The sequence below is a fragment of the Elgaria multicarinata genome, chromosome 8 (assembly GCF_023053635.1).
Source record: "Elgaria multicarinata webbii isolate HBS135686 ecotype San Diego chromosome 8, rElgMul1.1.pri, whole genome shotgun sequence".
Classification (NCBI taxonomy): domain Eukaryota; kingdom Metazoa; phylum Chordata; class Lepidosauria; order Squamata; family Anguidae; genus Elgaria; species Elgaria multicarinata.
The window spans coordinates 13,787,360-13,813,459 of NC_086178.1; the positions used below are offsets into that span (position 1 = coordinate 13,787,360).

A 26,100-nucleotide genomic window follows, 5' to 3' on the forward strand; every position below is an offset into this window, starting at 1 on the left:
GGGGGGGCTAAGCTAGACCAGGCTATATCCTGGGGTGAACCCTGGGATCGTCCCTGTGCATCCAGATGACACATAGGGGATCCCAGGATCAGGGAGGGATCATCCCTCCCTTGCCCCGGGATATAGCCCTCCCCTTTGGGCCCATTTCCGTGGCTTGACCCTGCTCCATGCGATTACTCACGCGGAGCCGGAGCCGCACACAGGGTGTAGCGCTCCTCAGAAGTGCTGCCTCCATTGGGGTTAGGGTGGGGGAAACCAAATTAAATTTTAAAAAAGGCTTACCTTTAGCACATGAGTGTTCGTGCGCTGTGTCCTCTTTATAAAAAAAAAACCCTCTCTTCCTGAGGTCGTCACACCTTACGTGTAAAGGGGGCAGAGATCTTGTGTTAATCACAACACAAGATCTCTCCTCCTCTGCCCCAGACTTTCAGGTAGATCTAGCTAATGCCTGTGTGTGTGTGGGGAGGGAAGACATAGTAGTTTGCCACTATTCTGGAAGTCTCTTCTAGAGCTCCTCTAGTTTCAGAGCTCCAACTTTTTGCATGTGACTCCACAAAAAAGAGGAATAGAAGACTCCATTTATTTTTATTTTTACTGACCCTGTTCAAATGATATTTTAAGCCACGGCGATTAAGCATTTTGAGCTAAATATTACTGCTTAGTGTGTCATCTGTACCATGACTTGGCGTGTCATGTGAAGCTTTCCTAATCACGGTTTAAACATGCTTAGAAACCATTATTTGCAAAAGGATTAGTGGCCTAACCATGGCTTAGTGTGGCATCTGAATAGGGGATCCCGGGATCAGGTGTGGCATCTGAATAGGGGATCCCCCATTTTTCGAAAGAGAGAGCCAGAATTCTCTGAATTCTAATTGAACAATAATGTTGTATGCTGGAATCAAAATCTAATAACTAATTGAAATACTCCGTTCCCTATATATGAGCCTGTTTTTTCAGCCAACTGCACCAAAGACCACATCTTTATTCCTCCAGTGGGCCCACGCACCCACATATCTACCCTTTATACCACTTGGGTCACATCTGTTATTCCATCTGACTTGCATGTTGTTCAGGTATTATTATTATTATTATTATTATTATTAACCGCCCCATAGCTGAAGCTCTCTGGGCAGTTACAAAGATTAAAACACTGAACATTAAAAACTGAAATACAAAATTTAATACCATAAAAAGCATAAAAACAGATTAGATAATATCTATTTAAACCAACTATTCTGGGTCAGTTAAAAACTCAACTTTTTGGTCCTCTCCCTCCAGTGTTTGCTCCATGAATCATTCATTTTCTGTTTGCATTTCTTAACCAGGGATCAAGGCAAATGGCTTTCATGGCACTGATCCTGTATCTCTATAAAAAAAAAGTTGTCCTCTCGGGCATCAACCTGTGTGTCTGAGGAAGGGCTTTTCTGATATAAACTCAGCAGAGCTCAGAAGTGGTGAGGTGGGGAAGTCAAGTCTTAGTGCAGCCCAAATGGAGCTGCTATCCATTGCTGTTTTTATTACGGTGCTGTTCTCCTCTAATGCCCAAAGCCAACCCTCTGTGGTTTCTGCAAACTGCAGTGATGTAGAAATAGAAAAAGATGCAGAGCTGGCCCTCGACTTGATCAATAAGCATCGCAGAGACGGGTACATTTTCACTCTGTTACGTATCGCCGATGCTTACATACAACATGTGGTAAGTACCATTGCTGCAACTGGCTCATTGGTGATGTTATCTTCAGATTTCATAAAACTGGAATCAATGCACTGACTGAGGCCGTAGCTAGACCTAAGGTTTATCCCAGGATCATCCCGGGTTCGTCCCTGCCTGAGCGCTGGATGCCCTGTGTGGCACTTAGATGAACAGGTTTGACCCCAGGACAATCCTGGGATAAACCTTAGGTCTAGCTACGGCCTTAACAAGGATTCTGACTGGGCCACTTCCATAAAGCTGCGCTTATTTATCCTCTCCAGAGATAGAGTCTAATTTGCCAACCAGAGTTTACAAGCTTCATCCCAGGGACCTGCTTCCCTCGGATTATCCCCATAGCGCTAAGCTTTCACGGTTGTTGTTGTTTTTGCTACCGGGCAACAGCGATCCTTTGCATACCAGGAAGTGAGTTTAAGGGGGGAAATGTAAAAAATCATAAAAAATCAACGGATGACCCAATTCAATTCAAATTTGGTGTGCTTAAAGCTCTCCCTAATATCTATTACTGTGCCAATTTTGGTGTCTTTATTTTTAAAGCTTACGCAGATGTAAGCATTTCTTTAAAATCCTGCTCCTGTACCCCAGCGGCGGCTCAGAAGATACGCTCAAAAAGTAGGGGCTTAATACAGCTAATCTTTTTGCTTTATTGCACAATTAAGGCAGGATGCATGGGAATACTTTGCAATCGAAGCAGATTATAAGGTGGAAAACTTCTGAGTCCTTTGCATGCAATTCGCAGTGATTGCACAGTATACCGCTGGTGTGATAAAGCTCTACATTACATGAGAGTTAAAACACAAAATATATCAATGTATTTAATTAATTCAACCAGCCAATTATTTGGCTGCAGGCTTCCAGTGGGACTTAATTGGCCCATAAATCTCGTGGTGAATTTCAAAAGAATAATATTAATTATCTGGTTGCTGACTTAAATCTTTTCCCCTTTTTTCGTACTGAAAATTATATATCAACTAATAGCATCTATAACTAGTAATCATGGGGTTGTAAAATTACTAATTAGACACAGGACATTCTCAATGGCAGTTTGCAACTCTGGAATCAGCCATACCAGGTTTGTCCTTGGAACCATCGTTCTGGTACAAAGTTGAAACCTGGGGGCAGGATCTACACTATTGCTTAATAACAGTATATAATGGTTTTGACAACTGTTCAGGCCCAGGACACATTCCATATACCATTTTCAAAGTGTTATACCCTGCTTGGTGTAGATCTGGTACTCTTTGCCATCTAGATGATTCTATTTCTGCGCTCTCATTTTCTGTTTTAATTTATTGTTACTTCCATTGCTGGGGTTCATCATTCCCTCTCTTTTCAACAGTTGGGCTGGGAGGGTCTTTGTTTTTTGTAGCCAAAATGGCACCACACACCCTCAAGAGCCACCAGCCTCCACTGATCCACACGGCAATATTTTGGTGCAGGTTTCACTTGTAATATAATATAAATCTGCTTTGGATGTTCATCGCAGAAAGGTGGTCAATAAGTTTTGTCAAGAAATAAATACACATTCGTTTTTTGCAATCAAAATTGAGCAGGAAGCATTTCTTTGGCATTTCTGCTCCCCGGATTCCTTTCTCATTTTGTAGAGTTTTTTTGTGTTTTTTGAGGGTGAAGTAAAAACTGGTGATATTATCGACTTTCATGAGTCGATTCTGCGACATGATGACAGGAAATTCCTGTCCATGTATTCCTTTTATTTGTGGGGAATTGTTGCTGCTCCAATATGCTTGCAAAAATATTTTACGAAAAGCCTGAATCCAAATAATTGGCTAATTAATTCAAAGGTAGCGATGAAGAGGGAAAGACACCAAAAACAAAAGAGGAAGCAAACTCCAGTGCCCAAACCAATGAAGAAAAATTTATTGTGCTCAACGCGTTTCGGAGATGTCTCCTTCTTCAAGAGCTATAAATGAAACAAATAAATTGAAAGTCAGAATAATATCTTGTAGACAACACCCTGATTCTTTTTACAAAGTTCGAGGGGCTTTTCTACATGAGAATTCTACATTATTATTATTTTAAAACTTTAAAACCAAATTCTCAATTTATTATAACATGCAATATTCCTATGTGTGTTTTTTAAGTGTAATGAAAAAAAATAATTTAAAAATTAAACAGTAATGAAAAAATGGCATTTTTTTATTTTGTATAGCCTTTAACAAATATACTTCTTATACAAATCATTGAAAGAGTAATGGAGTGGCAAAGACCACATCATGATTAGGAGAACAAGGAATCTTTAAACTGGACTTGGACTGGACAGCCCTTCAAACAGAGTACACCAAATTAGAGAGCGTGGCCACCCTAGGAAATGCCAAGGTCCGCAAAAGGACACAAAAATCTTTAAGGGAACAAAAACCTACGGGCCATAGCTGTAGGGCACAGTTCCAAGGCCCCAGTCCAGGACGGCTTCCCAATGACCCCCTGAAGGTGGCCGTGGCTCCTGCTCTTCCTCCTCCTAGCCCAGCTAAAATAGGCAGGGTGATGTCAGCAGGTGTGGCCACACCCAGTGACATCATCTGGCCCACCAAGGGCCCAGCGGGGAGCAATTTCACTCTCACCCTTTTGTTGTTCTGCACCCCTGTTCTACAGAAACCTGACTGAATTTGTTGCCTTTCTCTCCACCGTCACCCTTTCCAGAGCAATGCATCCATCGTGTACCTCACTCTGGATGTGCTGGAGACAGAATGCCCTGTATTATCCAGGAAACACTGGTCATCTTGTAGGCACCGAGACTTCTACCCCAATACGGCAAGTAACTGCAGCTGTGTTCCTTCCAGTTATAGATATTGATGACATTCTTCTCCTATGAGGTGCTTTTGAAACTAAGAGCCAATGCATGTTTGTATCATTAGATGGCTATATGGCTCCTGGTGGTTCCACATAGACCCATCCTCCGATTGGAGTCCACTAGGGGAAGAGCCTTCAGCGTGGTGGCCCCCCTCCTATGGGATTCCCTGCCTCCGGAGGTCAGACAGGCGCCAACTTTGTATTCCTTTTGGCGCCTCCTGAAAACGTCATTCTTCCAGGATGCATTTCCTTAATGACCAGCCATGGTTCACTGTACATTTTGCTTCTTTTAAAATCTATTTTAAAGTGTTTTATTCTGTTTTTATTTTATCTTGTACACCGCTCCAAAATTTCCATTGGGGAGCGGTATATAAATATTGTAAATAAATACATAAATAGCAGATGTGGAAAAAGTGTAGGCTACAGGATGCCTCTCAAGCCCTGTCTAGGGGCCCCAGAGCCCCAACATCTGTAACTGCTGAAAAAAATTGTTCTGGAGGGAGAAAAACCTACAACGCAGTGATTGAAAGTTCCTGTGTACTTTCTGGGACGCTTTAGGAAAGAAGTTCCTGCACCATGACATGAACCACAAAGCCTGCTGCTAGAGTATTTTTCCTCTCTTTTGGAGATTATGAGCTCCATCCGACAGGCATTTTATTGCACTCTCATTACTGGGCTCTCACAGATTTCTCAGAGGTCCCTCACATGATGCCGTCTGCCTCTCTCGCCCCTTCTGGCCTTCCTTGTGTCACAAGAAAAACCAGAAAAAGTCCAGTTGTTGCTCTCTCCTGCTGTGTGTGGAAGAAGCAGCGTGATTACAACGTCTGACTGAATGGACCTCGTGCTCCTTGTTTAGTTCCTGTTTTCAAACAGGAAGTAACTGAGCAACGAAACCAGGAACAGAGAAGCCACAGTAGCCAGCATTTTTCCCCAGGTGTGATGGAGTTTAATATTGGACCTGGGTATGTGGCCACCACCTGAGCAGACAGCCGTTGTGGCCCTCAGGACCGAACAGATTGTTCACCTTTGCTAGGGTGACCATATGGAAAGGACAGAGCTCCTGTATCTTTAACAGTTGTATTGAAAAGGGAATTTCAGTAGGTGTCATTTGCATATATGGAGAACCTGGTGAAATTTCCTCTTCATCACAACAATTAAAGCTGCAGGTGCTCTGCCCTCTTTTAAATCTGGTCACTCTAGTATAGCTCCTGCACCTTTAACTGTTGTGATGAAGGGGGAATTTCACCAGGTTCTCCATATATACAAATGACACCTGCTGAAATTCCCTTTTCAATACAACCGTTAAAGATACAGGAGCCCTGCCCTCCTTTTCATATGGTCACCCTAGATATGGGATTCCCACCCACACAAGCAAATACCAGCTACTGTAGAGGGATTTTCCTCTGGACCAAGAAAGAGTTAAATTTCCCACCCCACCTCCCAAACCTTCTCTCATTCCATTAATTAACACCTTCTCCAGCTGATGTGATTTGCAGTTTAAAAACAAATGCAGGTCAGATACAAAGACCCATTTAATATCATACATAGTTTGGACCTTCAGATTCAGTAGCAATCAGAGCAGGAAACTCTTTACATACAGCACAGGCTTCTCAGCTTATCTTTGTGCTCCTATTGGAGTTGGTACCTACTTGGTTTGTAATAACATCGCAACCCAGAGATCTGGCAGCCCAGAAAGATTTCCTCATCCACCCCTCCTACCAACTTGTAGGTGTGCTGTAAAACAATATTTTATTTTTAAACAGGAAGTTCTTAAGTCCGCTGGGTTAGTAAACCAGCACTCAAATATTATCCAGTGGCAAACGTACGTCCCTGAATTTTTGTCGTACACACCTTTCAAAGTAAAACTTGTTTCTTTGTTGTTGTGTTTTGTTTTGTCTTCTCCAGGACTTTGGGCAATGTAAAGCTGTCGTGTCTGTAGACCGATTTTTCAAGAGAGAGAAGCTGTATGGATACAACTGCACCGTGAGCCCAGGTGCTTCCCTGACCTGAGGAGCTTACAATCTAAACTTTGACAGAGAGGAAACAACAGAGGGACAGGATGGAAGGGCAGTCTGGGTTTGACTGGGGAAAACAGGAAAACAGGAAGGTTTTGATCCATTTGTGTGTTGTAGCTGCCAGGTGGATGGCCAGTTCTTTCGGTCATGTAATATTTCTTCCTGATACACAGTGGAAGGAATTGAGAATGTACAATGGGCATGGCTAGATGAGGCGATATCCCGGGGATTGCCCCGGGATCATCACTGTGCGTCCACATGACGCACAGGCTATCCCAGGGGCAGGGAGGGATGATCCCTCCTTTGCCCTGGGATATGGCCCTACACTTTAATCCCAGTTTTTCCCGTTGTCTCGGGATCGTCCCGAGACCACAGGAGGTGTGGGCCACTGTCCCAGTTTCGTCCCGGCTCCTCTCGAGTAACTGCGAGGAGCCGGGAACCGAGCACGGGGCACGGAGCTCCTCAGGAGCTCTGTGCCCACCAGGGATGGGTTGAGGGGAGCAGGAGGTTTTTTTAAAAAAAGAAATACCTTTTTCGTAGGAGCCCTATTGCGCTCATTTCGGATTTTAAAAAATGGCGGCCGTGACATCCTCTTCCTCCTGGGATGTTGCGCGCTACATGTAGACTGAGGAGAAGGATCTCGCGATCACCATATCGTGAGATCTTCCCCCTCTGGGCCCTAGGTGTAGATATGCCCAATATGTTACTGATGGAACTGCGACCTCCTCAGCTAAGATGCATAATCCTCTCCTTCCTCCTTAGTATTTCTGTACCAATTTCTGAGTGTACGATCTGAATAGAACAACCCTAAAAATATGTCCAGGGGGGCTTGAGGGGGCAAGGAAGAAAGACTCAGGCTGAGAGAATAGGACTTGCCTAAGGTCATCCAGTAAGCTAACGGCACAGGTGAGATTTGAACAAGTGAGTTTGTTCAACACCTACCAGTCACAAACATGCCAAGCAGCATAGCAGCCGCTTCAGCACATCATGATCCCGTGGTGCAAGGGAGGCAGGGAGGTGGGAGGTGAATAATAGTGCCCCTTGGGGCCAATGGATTGGGTCTTTTCCATGCAATCAACCCTGATTTTATGGGGGAGGCTCTTGCAACTGGCTCTGCGCATGGGGTCATGTTTATTCACACATGAACCATGGACCCCACGCTGCAGAACAGTTTTATTTGCACACTAAACCAGCAGTGGGGAACATCAGGCAGGGGAGCCAGATCTCGCCGTCCCGGTGACCAAATCCGGCCCTCTGGTGGTTTCCCAGCTTAGGTGCAGCGTTTCCCTCATCATGCAACACGTTGAAACGTTTCTCCTAAGGCTTTAGTTACTGGCAGTAAGAGCTTTCAGCTAAAGTATGCTGGTATTTTTTTGGTCCTACCGCTTTTGCCTTTGGCCCCACCGACCACTGGAATGCAGCCCCTGGAGTTTAACCAAAATAGAATTCAGCTCTTGGGCAACTTCTACTTTTGCTTGTGTTAAACCACAGGTTCCAGTTTCATCCATATCAGGAATCACAGTTTAACACAAATTCAGGTCAGTTCAAACAAAAGCCCATCTCAGAACCCATGGAAGTAAGCTCAAGAAGTCCTCTTCCAGGCCACATGGTGTTGCCAGGGGTTCCAGGGCTTATGTGTGCACACACACTCTGTTGGGACACCCACATATCTGCTTCAGGGTCACTGGGGAAGGGAGGAAGCACCAGCTTCTTCCCTGTCCCAGGGCCCCTGACATGATCACTGCTATAATCACTGCTATTACTAGCAGTAAATCAGGGATCCTGGCTGCTTCAGGGTCACTGGGGTGGGGAGAAGGCTGCAGTCTCTTCTCTGCCCAAACTACCGTGGTTTCTTTGCTAGATAAAGAAGTCCAATGGGCCACCAAAAATAGCTTGGTCGGCCTCATGCAGCCTGGAGGCACATTTTTGGCACTCCTGCACTAAACCACAGTTTAGTGTGACATAGGGATATAGGAAGCTGCTGTATACTGCGTAAGACCATTGGTCCATCTAGCCCAGTATTGCCGACACTGACTGGCAGCAGATCCCCAGGGTTTCAGCAGGAGTTTTTCCTGCCCAACCTGGAGATGACTGGGATCGAACTTGGGACCTTCCGCATGCAAAGCAGATGCTGTACCACTGAGCCACGGCCCCTCCTTTATTAAGACAGCCAATAAGTCTGTTGACCTGAGATGATAACATTCATAACTGTGTGTACTCTGCCCCCTCCCAAATCCAAATTCTGCAACAAGATTAAACAATCAGATTAAACACCGTACATTTAATTAGGCAATTTAGCATCATCCTCTTAAGCAATCATCAACAAGAGTTAATATCTAATCAAACGTTTAAACACAATCTAGTGGTGGTTGGTTGGTATTGTTTTTAGAACTTTAGCATTTGGGGTTCAAATCTTTGAAATGTTTCCGAACTTTGCATTTGTTTGTTCCAGCTCTAGTTGTGCAAATATAATCCAAGGCAATGGGGTTACAATGTTGCAGTGGGGGTTACAGTGCTGATGTCTTTTTTAAAAATTGGTTGATTCATGTTACAAGTATTCAATCATATAGAAAATTACAAAATAATAAATCATTCATATTCCATTTTACAAATCAAGAAAAAAATGTCAGATATAAAATGCAGTCTATACTGCCTCATGCTATCCCTAATAAGGAATGTGGATTAGCACTAGGGCTGTGCACCCCCTACCCGAACCACTTCAGATCCCGATTCGGACCTTCTGGGTTGGGCCCGAACCACTTTGGGTCGATCTGGACCTCCCCCAATCCACTCCAGAACCAGATCCGGAGTGAGATCAAGAGGTCCAGATCAATATTCACCCCCCCATTTCGCCCCCCCCCTTCCCCACTTACTTGCCTCCGTGGCGGAGGCAGGTAAGTGAGGAAGGGGGGACAAAATGGGGGCTGAATAAGTCCCCCTACCCCCTTACCTGACTCTACCGCCGTCGCCACATGGACTGCTGTGGTGACGGCAGCAGAGCCAGGTAAGCCCCCCTCCCCCACTTACCTGGCTCTGTCGCCATTGCGGTCCAGGCGGAGGCTCTAAGCCTGGGCCACAGTTGAAGCCGCCATCCAGACCACAACGGACCCAGGTAAGCCCCCTTCCGCCCTTCCCCACTTACCTGGCTCTGCCGCCATCGCCACACGGACCATGGCGGCAGCGGACGGGGGAGCCAGGTAAGCTCCCCTCCCCACTTACCTGGCTCCGAAGCTTCGGAACAGTCCAAACCGCTTCAGGCCAATCTGGACCTCCCCCAATCCACTCCAGAACTGGGCTTCGAAGGTCCGGATCGGCCCGCTCCACTTGAGAACCAGGGATCCGTAATGGAGCAGAGCACACCCCTAATTAGCACTCCCTTGCACTTGGACAAGTACATAATAATAAAAAGGTCCACTTTTCAACAAAAGAATCATATAACGGTCCGCCCTAATTCTAGTCAAATTTGTAATTCTCACCATGAACACTATATTCTATATTTTAATCAACCATTCATTCAAGGTCGGGGCTTGTGCTTCCCTCCCCCCCACCCCAATTACAGGATATTGTTAACTGAGCTGCTGTTAGCAAATAGTGAACCATTTCCACATCGTCAGCTAAGATCAGGTTTGTGCACTTTTCACAGTTCCGCCACAATTATTTGAGTGCAAGCGCTGTCCGGTAAAAGTAACACTCTTAGAAGATACTGAAGAGTACTCAGACAAAGCTAAGAAAATCTTGGAGAGATACCTACAGGAAAGCAATGGAACACGCTATTTCAAGGTGGACAAAGTTCAAAAAGTCTTTAGTGCGGTATGTATTAATGTGCACTTAATCTCTGGGACAATTAATCAGAAGAATGATTTTGAGGACTTCCTGGGAGCAAGGAATGTTTGGCACCTTGTTTGCAAGTCAGCAGTGATGTGTGGAATCACCCAGTTACCTCTGATCAGGCTTAACATCCCACTGCTAGCATGTGATGTGAACCAGTTTTGTTTAGGCTCAGATCAAGACCATGATAGGTCCCGGGTATAGCCATCTGTAATGGGGTGTGTGTGTGTGTTACTCTTCCCCAATACTTCAGTATTGGAGAAGTGTATGTTTATGCACACACACAGAGAGAGTCAACTGCATATAATTATAATGCAAAACCATTTTTGCCACATATTTTAGTTAAAATCGTCTTCCATGCTTTCCTGGAAGCAAAAGGTGAATCCCTCTTGCATGGCAGAGAATTCAAATACAAACACAAGCTTCCTTTTTTTACACCATACAGCACACAGACACAAAAAAACATAAACACACATTGAAGCGCTCTCTCTCTCTCTCTCTCTCTCTCTCTCTCTCTCTAACACATACACACACACACATGCGCGTAGACTGACTCAACTCACTCAGATACAACAGCCCAAGGCCTTAGCTAGATGGGGTTTTATCCCGGGGCAATCCACATGATGCACAGGGGATGCTGGGACCAGGGAGGGATGATCCCTCCCTTGCCCCGGGATCGCACCCTCCACTTTAGGCCCGGTTTTTCAGCGGTCTCGGGCTGAGCCCAAGACCGCAGAACGTGTGGCTGGCCATCACGGTTTGTCGTGACTCCTCACAGTTCTTCGCGAGGAGCTGGGACCTGTGCATGGGGCGCAGAGGTCCTCAGGAACTCTGCGCCCATTGGGGGTGGGGTGGGGGGAGCGGGGGGATTTTTTTTAAAAAAAAGGCTTACCTTTTTCGCTTGAGTGCTCGTGCGCTTCTGTTGCTTAAAAACACACACAAAATGGCGGGCGCGATGCCTCTCCCTCTGAGGCCGTCAGCACCGTGTCTGAACAGAGGGGGAGATCTCGCAATAAAAATATCACGGGATCTTCACCCCTCCGTCGCACTAGACCGCTAGGTCTAGCTGAGGCCAAACAGGACACACACCTAGGATATTTTGCTGCCTGAGGAGGCAGACCTTATATACGTTGACAGGTAGGGGTTTTCTTTACAAACACAGCCGAAACCAAAAACAAAACATGATTTTGTTTGCATGAAATAAGAGCTGACCTAGAAAGAATATGAACTCTTATTATTCCAGCTACCCATTGTTTGGGCCTGGGTATGGTATTGCCCAATCATACCTGAGCTAAAATTCTGGATTTCCCAATTGATTTCTGTGGGCGGTTATCACTATTCTATTAGGGTAGACAAAAATAAAAAATAAAAAATAAAAAAAATAGTGGGGGCTCAAAATAAACTAGTAAGTTCCTTCTGTAGACAAGTCTTCACTCTGTACTTAACACAATGGCCAAATGTTGATGATAGCTGCAACTTCGCTCTATTGGTTAAACACTCTAAAAGGCGTAACAGGCCCATTTCTCACAAAAGGATTGGACAAAAGGATTGGCCATTTTTCACAAAATGATTGAAATGTGCTAGAACGTTTTGCCTCATCTCTCAGTTCTACCAGAGCTAGAGACCTTGGCTAGACCTACATTTTTACAGTATTGAAGTGCACTGATCATTGTCGAGGCACATTATGTATTCCATATACCCTTTTTTTAGAGTTATTTCCCACTTTTTATTTGGTATTATCCTAAACACCGCAACAGATTTCATTGTGTGCGCTACAAAGCACAAGAGGGCTGTAGCGTCACCATGATGGGATTGTATTATGACACAAGATGTAGCTCTGGCCTTTGGGGAAGGTTGCAGGCTGCAGACAGAGGCCTGTAGGCCCTAGTGTGCTCATACTGACAACATTAGGGGTACACAGGGGCCCTGTTCTCCCTTCTTATAGTTCTTTATCTTGAATCCAGACCTGGACTGGATTGCCCTTAAAAGACAGCACTATTCCCCTTTTACATAGGACACACGGCCACCATAAATGCTTTTATCTCAGTTTTCTGTGTATCAAGATGCTGTTAAGGCACAGCATGGTTGACAAGCATCTTCCCAGGGTTTGTTGGAGGAAGCCATGTTAGTTCAGCTGGTTACATTTGGCATGTACAGTAAATATTGTTGAGAGGTTTGGAAGATGATGATAAGGAAGAAGGCCTTCTCCGTGGTGACCCCGCCCCACAATTGTGGACCGATTTTTCCAGTGAGGCCCTCCTGACACCAACATTGTTATCTCTTGGGTACCAAGTTAAGACTTTTATCCTGTCCCGGGCATTTGACAGCATATGATAAGGCTTTTAAAGTCCGTTAGTAGTTTTATTGGGTCCTGGAATTTTATTGTTAATTGTTTTTAGCTGTTCCAAATAGCGTTTACATGTTTATATGTTAAAGGTTTTATATTATGTTTCATCATGTTGTAGTTTAGGGGTTTTATTTTTGTGAACTATCCGGCTAACTTTGGCCTTTTGATGGTACAGAAAGGTAATACATGAATGAAACGAATGGATGAATTGCCAAATATTTTAATTGCCTTTCTTCCTGCGTGTTCTGTCTGTCCTATGCAGGTAGCTGATCGTACGGCATATGTCGTTGAATTTACCATAAAGGAGGCCACCTGCCCCACCACTACTCATCCAAGAAATGCATCAGAATGTGAATTTCTACCAGACAGATATGCGGTAAGAGAGCTAGAGGGATCCATTTCTATAGCACTCTTCAAATAGTTGAAAGGTTGTCACATGGAGGAGGGCCTTCTCGATCCTCCCAGAGTGCAGGTCACAGAATAATGGGCTCAAGTCACAGGAAGCCAGATTCTGGCTGGACATCAGGAAAAACTTCCTGACTGTTAGAGCAGTATGACAATGGAACCACTTACCTAGGGAGGTTGTGGGCTCTCCCACACTAGAGGCCTTCAAGAGGCACCTGGACAACCATCTGTCAGGGATGTTTTAGGGTGGATTCCTGCATTGAGCAGGGGGCTGGACTTGATGGCCTTATAGGCCCCTTCCAACTCTACTAGTCTATGATTCTATGATTCTATGAATATGGAATTAGGGAGCAAAACTACCAGTGCACTGCAGACAGCAACCTCCCATGCAGTTAAACTGCAATCAAGAGCTGGATTAAAAACAGAATTTAAAAAGTTCCGTGTGTTGCAAGGCTACAAAGAGAGATTTTGCCTGCCCTTTCTCTCAAAGTAATTAGAATCACATTGTATTATCAAGCTGTAAGGGACCTTGGAGGTCATCTAGTCCAGCCCCTTGCTCCATGCAGCATCTAGTGCAACAAACTCCTGCATCCCAAGCAGATGGCCAACTGCTTCAATATATCTTCTTTTCTAAAGATCCACATGAAAAAAATCATAATTAAGTACATTGTCTCTCAAACAAAGAGTTTCTAAATCCATTTTCTTTCAAAATACACATTTTTAAAAATATTATTTTGTACTTTATTAAGCTGAGAACTATGTCTAAACTTTCAGGAAGTGCAGAAGCCACTGGATAACTAAGTCCACTTCCTACAAATTAGTCCAGGGGGTACAGATCAGGGGGGTGTCTTCACGGCACAGAGTTGGTGCCCCTTCTACCAAAAGCCCGTGGTTTCATTGACCCAGGGTGGCATCAGGTAATCTTGACGCCAAGCAAGGAGCGCTGGGTTTCCATTGGCCATCCAGGTTCTATAGCTGCCCTCCCTCCCCCCCCATTCCTGGTTTCCAGTGACCAATCGTCAGTTGCTTTCCCCCAGGACCACCCCCAAAATCAGCCATGAAGCAAGGTCAGACAGCAGAAGAGCTGGAGTGATCTTGCTCCCCCCCCCAAAAAAAATGTGATCCCCTGGCACAGATGAACCCTGCTTGTCTTATCCTTTTTCAGGCACACTCTGGGTCAAACACTGGGAGAGGAGAACGCAATAGAAATATATGTTTATTTTATTTATTTATTTATTTATTTATTTATTTATTTAAAACATTTATATCCCACCCTATATCACTACGATCTCAGGGCGGTGTACAGGTAAAATTATACAATATAAAACAATAAATATACACAGCGAAAAACAAATTAAACCATTCATCAAGCTAAAACCAGTATAGAATTTAGAAACAGTTAAAACAATGTGCAAGCGTTTAAGATGTTTATAAGACCTTAGGGACCAAATTTGTATCACAAAAACCAGTGCTCTGGACTGGTGGCTGCAGAAGGGAACCCAAGACAGAGGCGGAAAGGAAAGTGGGAAAGCATCAATTGTAAGAGAGGAAGCTCAATGCGTTTCAAACACTTTTTCCTTCTTCCAAGGCACGATAAATGGAAATAGTTGTACAAGCTTTGCTAATGAAGCTTAGGTATAAAACCTAGGGCCACCTGTTCCTGCTTCCCCAGGGGAGTATCTGTACACAGCATCCAATCTTCTGCCACCCAATCCAGGAGCACAAATATATGTTGCTGTTGTTGTTTTTCTCTGTAGCACATGGGATTCTGTAAAGGGAAAGTAGTTAAAGACACAAAAGACCCTGATGGCGTTGAAGTACAGTCGTGTGAAATCTACGATGTTCACGTAAGTGGGCAACTTATTCTTGTTGTTGCAATGTTTAGGCTACCGTATGGGAAAGTATGGCCTTAGCTAGACCTAAGGATTATCCCAGGCAAATGGAGGGGTCGTCCCTGCCTGCTCCCGGGATCCCCTGTGTGTCATTTGGATGCACAGGGATGATCCCGGGACGATCCCGGGATATAGGCCTGGTCTAGCCATGGCCTCTGTGTGTTATAGGCCGGGATGTTAGTGGATAGTATGGACATGATTCACAGAATATGAAATGCTCTCTTCAGTTTGAAAATGGCTTGCCACGACGTGGCATGAAAAACAGAGATTCAAGAAAAAGAAGTGTTATCTCCGCCCCACACGCCCCCAGCGCCACGTAGGTGCTTGAAAGAAATATTAAACAAGAAATAAAATAAAACTTTATAAGCAAAGACATCATATTATTACAATCTTTGATGGTGGCCAGAGTAATACTGACCCCTTGGGCTATGTGGAAGAACTGCCATCTAAACTAGAGAAGGTGCATCACGGATTGCATCTTGAGACATGTTGGCTTCCATCCAAACGAAACTACAGCAGGTGAATTTGGCTTTGATTGCAGGTAATTTCCATACACATGCTTTAATTTCTCCCTTTAGGTAATCCAGGGACAGTGTACTTTTGGCTAAAGTTCCAAAAGGACTATTTATATGTTGGAAATTGCTTGGTGTTTATCTGGGCTGCGGCTCCTGGGCCGGTTCGTGTTGGCAGGCAGGCTATCAGATGGCTCATTCCATTGGTAGTCCCAAGGAAAGGGCGGCCCAGGGAAGGTGGGGAGGCGAGCGAGTCGTGGTGGCAACAGACATAGGGCAAACACTAAAGAGAATGAGCAGGGCCAGCGAGGAGGGCGGCCAGATAAGTTGAAACAACAGTATGATGTGAAATCATATGGGGTGATCTTTGGAAGACAACTCCCATCAGACCGATCCAGCACAATATATGGTCAGGAATGCTGGGAGTTTGAGTCCAAGTTCAAAGCATCTGGAGGCCACCATGTTGGAGAAGGCTGCTTTAAATACTGCCAGCAGCAGACGTTCCCTCTGTCCCTGGGATCAATATCCCTGATTATGATGATGTTTTGTCCCTCTTACCAGTTGTCCCTCCTTCCTGCTTACGCACAGGGAATTCTGGGACTGGTAACTCTTAAGAGAGCATGTCCCATAGGAAAGCACAGATCTCTTTGTCTCAAATTACAAGTCCTAGGGTTTGGGGCACAGTTCAGAATATTGCTTGTTTTATTCTAATACTGCTTCTGATTGGCTCCAGCAAATCTCACAAGATCAGGACAATAGGTGCATAGATACAGGCAAGTATCATGATAATAGGATTGGAGCCTGGGCTAGGGTGGGGGAGGTGGCTAAATTGCCAGCCTATGGTAAAGTGCACCTTCCCCCAATACCTAGGCTCTGCCAGTATCAGCCAACACCAGAAATGTGTGGCACTGGCATGGATCAGAATCTTTGGGGGAGTGGTTCTATAGCCCTCAAGCAGTGGCATAGAGAGGACATCCCATGAATGCTGTTTCAAGCCAACTCCAAAAGGTGACTGTAATACTAAACCATGGTAAAAGTAGACCACAGCTCAAGGACTGAGAGGTACTGCCAGAAAGATTTTGATGATGAAATGAGTTGGTGCATCTCCTGTGAAGGAGTTCTAATCCCCTGTGAATGACTTCTAACTCATTCAGTTTTTCTTTGTTTCCAATTCTCATGGATGTTTCATGCACACTTCAACAATAGATGTGTTTGTTTAATTTGCTTAGGGAAAGTTTGATAGGTTTCCCTTCCACCATCGCCATCACTTCCACCATGGTTCAGGAGAACGCCATCATCATTGCAGCATGTCTGAGAATGAATGCAGATTTCCACCACCTCATCCTCACCACCATCATCCTCACCGCCATCATCCTCACCGCCATCATCCTCACCACCATCATCCTCACCACCACGACCATGGCCACGGTTCTAGTTATCCACCACCTCCTGACCATGAGCACCATGGACTTTCAGGGTTTGTAGACCACCACAATTCCTCTCACCAGGACAAAAAAGAACATCCTGACTTTCCCCCTCCTGCTGGACCTCGTGACCCTCCTCCACCCGCTGGTTGCCCACATCATCTTCCTCCTAGTAAATATCCCCCACCTCCTGTTGGGCCTCCACCTCCCCCACCTCCTCATAGACCACATAGACAATCATCTCGGTTGGTTCACAAACATGGCCGTCATGGCCACCATCATGATCATAGGTGTAACAATGCCTCAAATGAAAGAGGAGTAGGAGACTCCTCAGAAGAGCAGGATTCATTCAGAGATCACCATTCTCCCCATCACAGCAAAATTGATTCAATCTATCATATTCCAGTTTTGAGTCAACATGATGTCCTTCAAGCTCCTGGCGCAAATTTTCTGAGCCGTCCAGACAGTTCACATGGAAGGCACAAGGAGCCCACTTTGCCTGGCAGACATGTTCATAAGAAACCAGTAGTTCAGCCTTTCCCAGAGGTCCCTTCAGGATCAAAGTCATGCCCAGGGAAGCCCAAACATGAGTCTCCACCAGGCCTTTTGTCTTTATATCCATCATAATCTACAGAGTGAAATGCATTTCCCTTAAATGAAAATGTCTGTAATGCATAAATATATAACTCTGTTGACTTTAGTCATGTGGTTATACTTCCCATGAGCTGTCACCTAGAAAAATAAAAGATCTATATACAGAAAATACCATGATTTCTTTTATGGGGGTGCAGGGGTGGGAGGAAAAGGATTCACTCAATTATGGTGTCTATGTCTGTCTGAACCACAAATCCTCTGCTTGGTTTAGTAGACTTTCCACCTCAGGGTTCCTGTGATCAGCGCTGGAAAGTTCTACTGACTAGGCCAGCTTAGAATGCAGAGGTGTCAAGTTGCTTGCGAATTGCAAGGGCTGATGTTAAGGATATAAAAAGCTGCCTTATGCTGAATCAGAACATTGATTTATCTAATGTATTGTTATGCTCCTGCACCCTAGTCCTGGGATGTGTGGGCTTGTAGGAGCTTCAGCGCTAACTCAGACTTCGGTTTCCTAGAAGGAGGGCACTGGAGACCTGTGGCGTTCCTTTTATGAAGGTTTATTTACACTGTGTTCAGGCCTACAACAACCCAGCTTCATGCAAACCCTGCTTCTTCTCAGCTGTCCAGCAGAACTCTTGCCAGACAAAAACTGTTCTCCTTTTGTTTCAGATTCAGCCTTCCTCCAGTTTCATTTCCTCCTACCGCCTCAGGCCTTGTAGAAGAAAAAAGTTGCCCATTTAGGAATTACAGTGTGTGTGCGTGCGGGGGATCCTCAATCTCTTTTACTCAGAAACACTGATTTATGAAGGGTCCCTGGATATAATTTATTCTGACCCCAACACATAACACTATCCCACCCAATTCTGAAGAGGCCTAGACCCCAGACCACTAAAAACAAAGAGACAGCCCATAATAACAGCCTTTCTGGTAAGACACAAATACACAGGTTTAAAAACATGGAAGAACCTTTTAGCAGAAACCTAAACAGGACAGTTGCAACAAAAATCAGTAAGAATTCCCAGTAACACAACAAATAAGCAGAACAAAGGCAGAGTTCAGTCTGTATCTGTATGCTGTCCTGAGATCCTAGTGGTACAGGGTGGGATACAAATGTTTTAATAAATAAATTAAATATCCTTGACTTGATACTGACCAATAGGGATGACTTAGTGGATAAAGTGACAGTTACGGGAACTCTGGGGGAAAGTGACCACGTCATACTTGAGGTCTTACCCTGAGGAACCCCGTAGCTCAATTGCCAAGGGACCAAGGAATAATCACCCAATGTTACCAGTTACTTGTTACAAAGGTCTTACCACAGAACAGTTTGACTGCTGATGGAGATGAATACGACTGCGATCCTGTAAAAATAATACCTATAAGATTTCAAATTTATAATTACTTTGACAAGTAATTCATTTCATTGTACAGGTTAGTTTTTTTTTATGAGGGGTAGAGACAAAAAAACGGTTTAGATAAGAAATGTTATCCTAAAATATAACAGACTATAATGAAGATGGGAGGTGGAGTGTTAAAATTTAAATAAAAGAAGTTATTTATGACTATATAGCCAGGAACAGATTTAGGGAGTGGAGGAGAGTGACAAGGTAATGTAAATAACTACACTTGCTGTAACGATAAAAAAAATACAAACTCGGTAAGCTATGAGTGTTTCTTCTAATACAAACGGTTGAGTTGATTATGTCATGAGTAGGTTAGTCCAGTAGAAACAGAGGGCTTTGCTAGACGGAGGTTTCAGTCCAGGCTGACCCCGGGCTCACCTCTGTGCATCTATATGACGCACTGGGGATCCCGGGGTCAGCCAGGGCTGAAACCTCCTTTAGCCCGGGCTAACCGGAACCTCTTTTGGCCTGGTATTACCCGCGGCCTCGGACTGAGCCCGAGACTGCAGGCGTCTAGCTCGTTCCGTCGCTTTTCCCGGCTACCACGCTTACTCGCGAGTAGCCGGGACAAGCGGCGGAACCCAGGGGAGGTGGGGGGGAACGAAGCCCGCAGGAGAGGGGGGAAGATTGGAGCCCGGGGGAGGTGGGGGGAAGATCGGAGGCAGAGGGGAAGGGGGCTGGCGGGCGGGCGACAGAGCTGGTGGGGATGGGGGGAAATGAAGTAGGCGGGAGGGGGGAGATCAGAGCCTGGAGGAGGTGGGGGAAGATTGGAGGCAGGGGGAAAGGGGGTGGGGGCGGTGCAAAGTTTCATCTCTTTATCTTTAAAAATGACGATTTAAAAAATAATAATTTTAAAACCTCAATTATTAAAAAAAATCCTAAAAAATCAATGGATGAACAGATCTGCTTCAAATTTGGTATGGCTAAAGCTCTACCTAAAACCTATCATGGTGCAAAGTTTCATCTCTTTATCTTTAAAAAATGACGATTTTAAAAATAATAATTTTAAAACCTCAATTATTAAAAAAAATCCTTTAAAAAAAATGGATGAACGGATCTGTTTCAAATTTGGTATGACTAAAGCCCTTCCTAAGAGCTACCATTGTGCCAAGTTTCATGCCTTTATCTTTAAAAATGATGGAGTTATAAGCATTTTTGTTAATTCCCATTAGAGCTGCTCTTTGGCTGGGGAAGATTGGAAGAATCCGGATTCCCCCTCCCACTCCCGGATTTGTTGCCAAAAACCCGGACAAATCCAGGGAAATCCAGTCATATGGTCACCCTACCAACACCTGCTTTATATATTTTTGCATTTTTATTTAAGAGATTTTTATTTAAGAGAGAGCAGCATACAAACTATAATGAAATCATTTTAAAGTAAATATGAGTGTTAACATTAAAAGTAATAAATAAAAAATACAAGTAAGGACTAAACTAAACAAGAAAATCATTGCAAGCCAGACATTCGATCATGAAATCTAAAAACGCAGCCACTAAGAACAACATCAGGTAAGTTCCCAAATCCATAATAGTGTAAAACCTTTATTAGGCCTAACAGAAGGTCACAAACAATGCACAAGCTTTCATGATCTCCAGAAGTCTTCATCAGGCAAGATGCTCCAAAAACTAGGGTTGGCCAATGGGTGGGTGGGGCAGACTAGGGGAGAAAAAGGATTAACTGGCATTTCAGCATGACCAGATGACCCGGAAAACTCCAGAGACCTCCGGAAAAACGAGGCTTCTCTGAGGCAACCAGGGCTGGGGTCCAATTTACGGGGGAATGCATTCTCCAGCTGCTTCCAGTGCCGATCTAGCCTTCTCTTTGGCTGGTGTGATCGCGCTGGCCAAGGAGAAGGACCCAAAAGGCGCTGGGAGGCCCTAGAAGAATACGTTCCCGGACTTCTGAGAACGCGTCCCCCAGCCCCTCCCAGTGCCAATCTGGTCCCCCTCCCAGTAACACTTCTCCCCCATATTATGATTCCCTATTCGAGCCATGGAGCTGTTAACTTGACCTTGTATATTATTGCACATAATTTATTAATACAGTAGTAGCCAGTTATAAGGGCTTTCCCTTTTTGCAGTTGAGGATGAGGGGTTTTGTTGTGTTAAAATATCCAGCCCTTTTAGCATCATGGCACAACATCATTTCTTCCTGCTTTAGCTTTTCTGGCAGAATCAGCGCCTGCCTATATCCGGCTCCAGGGGAATCGATCCATCACTGGTAGAGTACATCGTCCCTAAGCTCTACAATCTCCCATTGAGGCCAGAAAGCCTTCACAACCAAGAAGGACAAACTCCCTGCAGCCATTCCCCTGTGTAAATCATCCACCAGGCTGTCCAAGGCCATTCCTGTTCCAGACCAGGCTGGAAGCCAGAACTGGAAAAGATCTAAATAATCAATGTTATCCAAAAATGCCTGCTACTTACATGACAGAGCCACTTCGAGACTTTGCTCGGAAATGATAAATGGACTGGTGAGTTAGTTTTCCACCCACACACAATGTTGACATTAGGGTCCTCTCTTTGTTAATCCCTCAGTGGTTCAGAGGCTACCCCGCAAGGTCAATGGAATAGTTGTGCTTCTGCAAACTAACCAGCTGGTGCATTGGAACTGTTCCTGCCCCCGCTTTCACCTGAGCGGTCAATGCTTTGCCTTCCCACTTTGGGCAGTAGTTACAGTTCTTCTGCAAATATGGCCACCTGAACAATGCATCTACATTAGAATGCAACTCTGGGCTATGTGTGATGGTGGTCATGTTGTTGATGCATCTGTAGCCACCTTGCCTTTTGCTCCTCCACGTTTTGGAATAGAAATAGCCATCATAGAGTGGAATGGTCTGTTCTCACCATAAACGTTGTCCTAGATAGGTAATGATGAAATGTTCTATGGACATTCCAACCGCAAGGAGTTCTTTTTACATGGTACCATCATTTCATTCTGCAGTACTTAAGCTTTTACTGAACTAAGCAACTGGCTTTTATAGAACATCACATTCTTTTGACAGCAGAGCACCCGTGCCATATTCACTGGCATAACATCAGTTCCTAAAAGAAATGGTGTCTCAAAAGTTGGGTACAGTAAGTCTGGAGCATTCACAAGTTCCTTGAAAAGCCCTATCATATTCAGGACACCACTGGAACTGCCTTCCCTTCTTGCCCTGCCCATGCAGGGATTCTGCTATATTGACAAATCCAGAGATATACCTTCAATAGTAAGACCACAGTGCAACTTCCTACCTCAGTCAAAGCCTGAAGAATGGGCCAAGATGACGCCTATTTTTCCTTGTGTGCTGCAATTCCCCTTTCAATCAAGGGCTGCCCTGCATAACCTCTTTTTGGAAAAACTGACATTGCTTTACATTCAGTTTCAATTTGGCACTGTTCACTTTGTGACATACTATATGCAAGTCTACCAAGTCTTGTTCATGTGACTTTGCAGGTACTAGGATATCCTCTAAATATTAAAAAGTGGCTTGATAGGGTTAGGCCATGATAGGGTTAGTCCACTCAAAACAATTCAAAGACTCTCAAAAGTAGCAGGCCCAAAGGACAGGACACTAAACCACCACAGCAAGTGTAAGCAGGTGGAAGTAAGTCCATTTCCACTGTTGAGACTCAGGGCCTTGCTAGACCCTGCCAGATAAGCCGGCAGGGAGGTGGGGCGATGGCACGTTCACTTTAGTGTGCGCCGCCCCGCCTCCTAGACGGCTGACGCGCAGGGACGATGGAAGCCCTGCAGCACCGGCCATTTTTTGTTGTTGTTGTTGTTAAAGGGGCCACGTGCGCCCCGAAGACTGTGGACAAGGTAAGGGTTTTTTAAATTAAGCCCCCTGCCCCCTCTTTCCCCACCCTCCCTCCCCCTCTCCCGTGTCGCCCTGTGCCAGCCCTCCCTCCCCCTCTCCCGTGTCGCCTTGTGCCAGCCCTCCCTCCCCCTCGTCGCCTTGTGCCAGGCCTCCCTCCCCCTCGTCGCCTTGTGCCAGCCCTCCCTCCCCCTCGTCGCCCTGTGCCAGCCCTCCCTCCCCCTCATCACCTTGTGCCAGCCCTCCCTCCCCCTCGTCACCCTGTGCCAGCCCTCCCTCCCCCTCGTCGCCTTGTGCCAGCCCTCCCTCCCCCTCGTCGCCTTGTGCCAGCCCTCCCTCCGCCTCGTCGCCTTGTGCCAGCCCTCCCTCCCCCTCGTCGCCCTGTGCCAGCCCTCCCTCCCCCTCGTCGCCTTGTGCCAGGCCTCCCTCCCCCTCGTCGCCTTGTGCCAGCCCTCCCTCCCCCTCGTCGCCCTGTGCCAGCCCTCCCTCCCCCTCATCACCTTGTGCCAGCCCTCCCTCCCCCTCGTCACCCTGTGCCAGCCCTCCCTCCCCCTCGTCGCCCTGTGCCAGCCCTCCCTCCCCCTCGTCGCCTTGTGCCAGCCCTCCCTCCCCCTCGTCGCCTTGTGCCAGCCCTCCCTCCCCCTCGTCACCCTGTGCCAGCCCTCCCTCCCCCTCGTCGCCCTGTGCCAGCCCTCCCTCCCCCTCGTCGCCTTGTGCCAGCCCTCCCTCCCCCTCGTCGCCCTGTGCCAGCCCGCCCTCCCTCTCGTCGCCCTGTGCCAGCCCTCCCTCCCCCTCGTCGCCCTGTGCCAGCCCTCCCTCCCCCTCGTCGCCCTGTGCCAGCCCGCCCTCCCCCTCGTCGCCCTGTGCCAGCCCTCCCTCCCCCTCGTCGCCCTGTGCCAGCCCTCCCTCCCCCTCGTCGCCCTGTGCCAGCCCGCCCTCCCCCTCGTCGCCCTGTGCCAGCCCTCCCTCCCCCTCTCCCATGTCACCCCCCGGGATCCCCCCCCGGCCTGATGGGCACAGCGCTCAGCGCTGTGCCCAGTCTGTGGCTTTTTGCGGCTACTCGCAAGCGAGTAGCTGCAAAAAGCCACGGAAGTCGCTAGACGTTCCGCAGCCCCGGCCTCAGGCCAGAGCTGTGGAAAAGGCGCGCCATAAGCAACTTCGCTTATGGCGCGTTAAGGGAGGCTTCGGTGCGGCCTGGGGCCGGATTCCCCTGTGCGTCATGTGGACGCACAGCAAGGAAACCGGCCCTCAAAGCGCGCTAAGGCCTCGTCTAGCAAGGCCCTCAGTGTGGAAAACCACAGCATTTGAGATGTCATCTCCTGGTGGCAAAGGGTAACAATCCTATACTGGACCTCATTCAGCTTCCCATAATCTACACAATCTCTGGTGCCACCATCTTTCTTTTTAACCAAGATAATAGAGGAGGCCCAAGGACAGGTAGAGAGTTCAGTTAGACCCTGCTGATGCATGTCCTTGATTGCTTGTAAAGCTGCGTGCAGAGTGCCTCGTGGCTCTGCCACAGGAACATAAGAAGCTGCCTTATACTGAGTCAGACCACTGGCTTGTCTAGCCCAGTACTGTTGACACTGACTGGCAGCAGGTTTCAAGGGTTTCAAGCAGTTTTACCTAGAACCTGAGACCTCCTGCGTGCCAGGCATGTGTTCAATAACCAATGCCCCCTCACCAAAGTTCTGCATTTTAAAGAAAGTAAGAAACGGCCCTCAGTCACCTCACTTTACCTCATAAAGTTACTAAAGGTAAGTAGTACCCTCTCACATTCTCCAACATTCCCACCCCACAATTCCTCTGAACTGCTACCTCAAGTGCTATTTGGCTTGGGGAATTCTCTCCCTCCCTGCCAGCCTCCATTTCTGGTCAGAATTCTCATTTTCCTCTTCTTCTTTCCCCCAAACTGGATTTTCCTTCTCTTCTTTAAGAGCAGTTATGGGAATTCTCAAGGCAGTGGGTAACAGAACTTCTGAATATACTTGACTTTATATAAACAGATATAAATATTAGTTTTCTCCTTCTCCTCACTCAACTCTGTAGAAAAGCTGGGTTCACGTGGTTGCATAGGAAGAAACCTGGACTTATTTTGTTTGTCAGTTCCCATTATCTAGCAATGGAAGACAAGTTTTAATGAAAACAGGAGGCTATCGGAGTGGTAGCGAGGGGGATAAATACTGCTTAATTGTACAATCCTATGCATGTTTATTCAGAAGTATGTCCTATTATGTTTACTGGAGCTTACTCCAAGTAAAGTGTACATAAAACTTCAGCCCAAGTTACTTTTTGGGGGTGTCCTATTTTGCCTAATCAATGGATTGTTGCTTTAGTGTCTGTATCTGAAGCTTCTATGGATCTTAGGCTATGTCTCATTCAGCAAAAAAAACTTCTTTCAGGTTTATTGGACTTTTGGGGGGAGGCTTATAGCCTGGCCCTTTGCATTTACTCAGAAGTAAACTGAGTTGAGAGTGTGGTACTGCAGGCTTCATAAACTGCCACCCGTTTCCACTCTACTGACTAGGCTACCCTTTCAGCCCAATCCCCTATGCATGATTTGGGGGCTGTCTTCACAGGGTTTTTCCTGTGGCCTAGCTGCACTGTGAGGTTCTTTGTGGCAAAGGGCATCATGGCCAGCGCACTCCCAACCAGCCGCTTCTGCCTGGAAAAGCCGCAGTATCGTAGAGTCCTTTTAATCCGTACTTTTTACTTAAAACAGCTCCCAGGTGCTTGATCTGCAATATTCCCCCCTGCTGCCATATAAAATCCTGGGTATGCCTGTGACCTGGCTGTGATGTGGCTTGACCTTTCCCCTGTTCACTCCTTTTCCTAGCATTCCCATTGAGAGACATCTGTGCACTTCCTGCATTGATTAACTACAGAACTTGGTTAATTCACTCCTCTAATGTGGTGTCAGCTCCGGAGCTGCGCAGCTCCAGAGTTGCAAATGGACTGTGCTAATTAACTTTTGTTATGTGGTGTTAGCTTTGGAGCTACATAGTTCCAGAACTGCATAAATTTGGTTCTCTGATATAATGTTAGGTCTGGTGTGATGCTGTTTGGAGTGGGTTTTATTTGTGCCGGTAGAGTACTCTCATGGGGAGCCAGTATTGTGGGTTACTTACTCCTCGTTTGCACTCATTAAACTGTAGTGGCAGCAGGAGCCTGGAGAGGAATAGGTAACAAGCCTCTATCCTTGGGCATGTCTAGACCTGCTGATATTGTGGGGATCGTCCCGAGATTATCCCTGTGCATCCACATAAAGCACAGGGGATCCCGGGGGCAGGGAAGGATGATCCCTCCCTTGCCCCAGGATATTGGCATACCCTTTTTTCACAGTTTTCCCAACAGTCTTGGGATG

At 46.1% G+C, this 26,100-nt stretch overlaps 1 protein-coding gene across 1 annotated transcript; it reads left to right on the forward strand.

The window, feature by feature from the left end:
* The first annotated feature begins 1,231 nt into the window (after positions 1-1,231).
* HRG (histidine rich glycoprotein) lies at positions 1,232-17,702 on the forward strand. Its single transcript, XM_063131892.1, has 7 exons — positions 1,232-1,693; positions 4,367-4,477; positions 6,422-6,509; positions 10,175-10,341; positions 12,969-13,082; positions 14,869-14,958; positions 16,745-17,702. Exons 1-7 carry the CDS (start codon positions 1,490-1,492, stop codon positions 17,564-17,566), a joined length of 1,596 nt encoding a protein of 531 aa, XP_062987962.1. The 5' UTR covers positions 1,232-1,489; the 3' UTR covers positions 17,567-17,702.
* The last annotated feature ends 8,398 nt before the right edge of the window (positions 17,703-26,100 follow it).

Excerpts from the sequence above, each read along its gene's own strand:
- HRG (XM_063131892.1), top strand. The coding sequence starts at position 1,490 with ATGGAGCTGCTATCCATTGCTGTTTTTATTACGGTGCTGTTCTCCTCT. Across the intron at positions 10,342-12,968 it reads TTCAAAAAGTCTTTAGTGCG|GTAGCTGATCGTACGGCATA; the intron begins GTATGTATTAAT and ends TGTCCTATGCAG. Across the intron at positions 14,959-16,744 it reads GTGAAATCTACGATGTTCAC|GGAAAGTTTGATAGGTTTCC; the intron begins GTAAGTGGGCAA and ends TAATTTGCTTAG.